This window comes from Grampus griseus (genome assembly GCF_964374135.1).
Source record: "Grampus griseus genome assembly, chromosome: 17".
Lineage (NCBI taxonomy): Eukaryota > Metazoa > Chordata > Mammalia > Artiodactyla > Delphinidae > Grampus > Grampus griseus.
This window is the reverse complement of record NC_139011.1, coordinates 1,300,284-1,303,858: the sequence shown is the minus strand read 5'-3', so window position 1 is coordinate 1,303,858 and position 3,575 is coordinate 1,300,284. Positions and strand designations below refer to the sequence as shown.

At 66.1% G+C, this 3,575-nt stretch overlaps 1 protein-coding gene across 4 annotated transcripts; it reads left to right on the top strand.

The window, feature by feature from the left end:
* Positions 1 to 598: 598 nt before the first annotated feature.
* GPIHBP1 (glycosylphosphatidylinositol anchored high density lipoprotein binding protein 1) lies at positions 599 to 3,307 on the top strand. Of its 4 annotated transcripts, none has more exons than XM_082675220.1 (6): positions 599 to 746; positions 1,365 to 1,462; positions 1,752 to 1,859; positions 2,046 to 2,165; positions 2,756 to 2,869; positions 2,982 to 3,307. In XM_082675220.1, the coding sequence occupies exons 2-6, from the start codon at positions 1,411 to 1,413 to the stop codon at positions 3,215 to 3,217; spliced, it is 630 nt and encodes a 209-aa protein (XP_082531346.1). In that variant the 5' UTR covers positions 599 to 746; positions 1,365 to 1,410; the 3' UTR covers positions 3,218 to 3,307. The 4 variants fall into 4 exon arrangements, with proteins under 4 accessions (XP_082531346.1, XP_082531345.1, XP_082531347.1 ...); XM_082675219.1 differs by having other exon boundaries at positions 599 to 1,004; XM_082675221.1 differs by having other exon boundaries at positions 599 to 1,462; positions 1,782 to 1,859.
* Positions 3,308 to 3,575: the final 268 nt, after the last annotated feature.

The window sequence follows — 3,575 nt, the reverse complement described above, 5'->3', positions numbered from 1 at the left end:
CCAGACTGAGGGAGACCCTGGCTGGAGAGTGATTTTAGCCTCTCCAGGGCTGGGGAGGGGGCAGCTGATAACGGAGGCCGGGCAGCTTCCTGCAGAAGCTGAGGATGGCCAGGCCGGCCCAGTGCCCACTGGAAGGCGAGAGTGCACTGGTCCAGAGGAATGGGGGAGGGATGATGACACCTGGTGGCTGACACTTCAGAGAAATGTCATCCAGCTGGCCTGTGGGGACTGTGACGGGAGCCGTCCTACACGCCAGCGGGCACTGGCTCTTGATGGCCACGACCACTGTGAGAGCACTGAAGTCCACAGAACCAGGGAAAAGGGGACTGGGCTCAGGCTCAGGCGGCCTTACCCCAGAGCCAGCTCTCAACCTCTGCTGCAGGTGGTCCCTGAGAATATTCCACCCACTGGGGAAACTCAGGCTGGGCAAATTCAGGGAGTGGGCCACGCAGACAGTGGGCGGGCTCACGTAGACAGTGGGCGGGCTCGCGTCCCTGGCTCCAGGCCCCAATCTAGCGTCCTGCCCCCGCCCCCTCCTTTCCGTGGCCTCCAGGAAGGGGCTTCTCAGCAGTCCCCGAGCACAGTCTGCGTCCCGCAGGGGAGGAACGGGAGAGTGGGGCAGCCCAGGCCCACACACAGCGCAGCACAGGCAGGCTCCCAGCGGCTCCCCAGGAGGCCTCCACCCTGTCCTGGATGGTCGGCGTGGAGCTCTGGAGGGCAGGGGCCTCCAGAGGATAGGGTGTGAGGTGATGGTGGGAAGGCTTCTCTGAGGAGGTAGCGCCTGTGCGGGTGGGACAGCCTCGTGGACGTTGGCAGGAACAGCATCCCAGGCAGAGGGAACAGCCAGGACGAAGCCCCGAGGTGGGAGGGAGGGCAGCCGGCAGCCAGTGGGCGAGCGCAGGGCTGGCGGGACAGGAGGCCCGGCGGGAGGACTGCAGCTGTGCTTTTCTTTGAAATCCTCTCAACAAGGCCCCCGGAATGCGGATGACGACTCACGGTTGAAGGTGCCTGGGCAGTGGTCTGCAGCTGGAGGACCCGTGAGGCCAGGCTCCTGGGGCTGTGTGGCCTGGGCCGGGTCCTTGGGGTCCAGACAGGGGACAGTGGGCTGGCCGGCCCACACTACTGGGCTGAGGCCTCAAGGCCAGGGCAGAGCCACACAGGTGGACGGGACGCCCCAAGGCCAACCACAATGACTTCCTCTCCCCCACCCAGCCCCTGGAGTCAGGGAGGGAAATGACCATCCCTGGCCCAGTGCCTGGCCTGGGGGCCAGTGTGAGGTCCATTGTTTGAGGCTGGAGCTGGGGGGTCCAGGGCCTCCGGGAAGCCCCCGGCAATGTCCTTTGTCCCACTTCCCACAAATCCAGAGGCCCAGCGAGGAGCCGGGTGAGAAGACGCGGCAGCTCCGGCAGGATGAAGGTGCTGGTGGCTGTCCTGCTGGCTCTGCTGCTGTGCGGGCAGCCAGGTACTCGGGGCGAGGGGAGACGCTGCAGCGCGGGGGACAGCATAGTCCAGGCGCACAGGACCCCCAGGATCACCCAGCCTGGGGGCAAGACATGGCTTGGGAAGAAAGAGGGAATGCAGCTGGAGGCCGAGGCCACAGGGAGGTGGATGGGGCTGTCGTGGGTTCCCACGGGTCCCTGAACCTGCAGCCCCGGCCCAGCCAGGCCCTGGGGGCACGGGCTCCCTCCCCACCCACCCCCAGGCTCAGCCGCTCAGAGAGGCAGGCTGTGGGGTGCCCTCTCCTCTCCCAGCCTCAGTTTCCTCTTCTGTGAAATGGACAGGCCATCCTAACGGCTACGGGCCAGCTGCTGTAAAGGGCCAGCACACACCCCCTAGTGTTGCCGGTAAGGAACACACAGGTAAGGAAGCAGGGCCGGGGCTCGGAGACCCAGGCAGTGACCTCACCAGCTTGGGAGGCGGCGGGGAGGACAGAGGGACTGGCAAGGGGGCTGATGGATCGAGGGGTGGGGGCGTGGCACTGGACCCCGAGCATGTGTCCTCTGTGCCCGGGTAGTGGAGGTTTACAGGCGTCCCTGCGCGGCCAGGCAGAGGGCGGACGCAGGAGGTCGAGGATGATGACGTGGACGCTGGACCTGAAGGCTATGACGAGGACGACAACGAGGAGGACGACGAGGCCAGCGTGACTGCAGGCAGCAGAGGCACAGGTACCTGCCCACCCCGACCCCACGGTGGGCCACTTGTCCCCCTTTTCCAACACATGGGTGGGCACTGCCGAGGGCCAGGGTCCGCGAGGCTGACGGTGAGGACACGACAGGCAAGGGCCTCCACCTGTGAGCGTCCCTCCCCTCGTGGGGGGAGGGGGGAGGAGGGGCCCCTGACACTCAGCACACCCTCACTTCTCACCCTGACCGTGACCCTCAACTGCCGTCCAGAGTAGGGAGGCCTAGAGAAGGAGCCATTCCTGGGAGGGACAGTGGTGTCGCGGCAGAGAGGTTAGAGAGAGTTCACCAGGCAGGACAGCAGCACAGTGGAGCCCGGGATGGGGAGACCGGAGAGTCACAGGCCCTGGTGTGGAGTCCTATTCAGAAAGACATGAGCAGCCTGGCACTGGTGGGGCCGGGCTAGGGGAGGGAAAGGGGCCAGTCCTGAGGCAGGGGCGCAGGGTTCGTGGGGGTCAGCTGAGGATGCGTGAGTGGGACAGGAGCTGGGAAAAGGCCTCGGAGGTGAAGAGGCCGGAGGTGGGGGGCTGGGTGAGCGGGGGCGCGCTGGGGACTGAGCCCGCCCGGCCTCCCAGTGCAGCTGCGGTGCTACTCCTGCCAGTCCCTGCACCGGGATGAGAGCTGCAGACAGATGCAGAGCTGCATCCTCCCCAAGACCTGCAAAACCATCGTCTCCCACTGGAATACTGGTGAGCAGGCCACCCCGGGGCAGCCGGACGGGAGGAGCCCGTCTCCCACGTCTGTGCGGGGCCTCGTCCCTACAGTGTGACGCACTTTCTCCACCACCCCCTTCCCACCCAGAGTCAGGTCCCCGGACCACCTACTCGGGGTGGTGTGCAGACACATGTCAACCCATCAGCAGGACGGTGGATGGATCCCTGACGACCATATCCTGCTGCCAGGCCAGCCTGTGCAACATCCCGCCCTGGCAGGACCCCCAGGGAAGCGGGGCAGGTGGCCCCCAGGGTAGACCCTCAACCGTGGCCACCGCCCTCCTGTTCAGCCTCCTCGCCGGCCTTCAGGCAATGGTGTTCTGAGTGGGGGGGGGGTCCCACCCCCACCCCCAGCCCGGCTTATACCCTGGCTGGTCAGCACTCTGCCCACTGTCTTCCCCTCCCTTCCCCTCCCCTGCCCCCACCCCAGCTTTGGAGAATAAACTGGAAGCGTCTGTAATGATCCGGCCAGCACTGGTTCCTCACAGCCACGTCTGCCTCTCCTCAGTGTCCCCATCTAGCGCCCTGGCCTCCTCTCCCTGCCTGTGTGTGGCACGCTGGCCAGCATGTGGGCCTTAGGTCCAGGCCTCAGCTGCTCACAGGGTGGGTCCACCCAGCTCCCGCCCCTGGCAGAGAAAACACTCACCATGTGCCTAGGGGGAGACCACCCCAACTTGCTCCC

Bases quoted from the DNA above. Each gene is read 5' to 3' on its own strand.
- GPIHBP1 (XM_082675220.1), top strand. From the start codon at position 1,411: ATGAAGGTGCTGGTGGCTGTCCTGCTGGCTCTGCTGCTGTGCGGGCAG. The intron at 1,463-1,751 runs GTACTCGGGGCG...CTCCTCTCCCAG, and splicing joins GCTGCTGTGCGGGCAGCCAG to CCTCAGTTTCCTCTTCTGTG. The intron at 2,166-2,755 runs GTACCTGCCCAC...CCGGCCTCCCAG, and splicing joins TGCAGGCAGCAGAGGCACAG to TGCAGCTGCGGTGCTACTCC.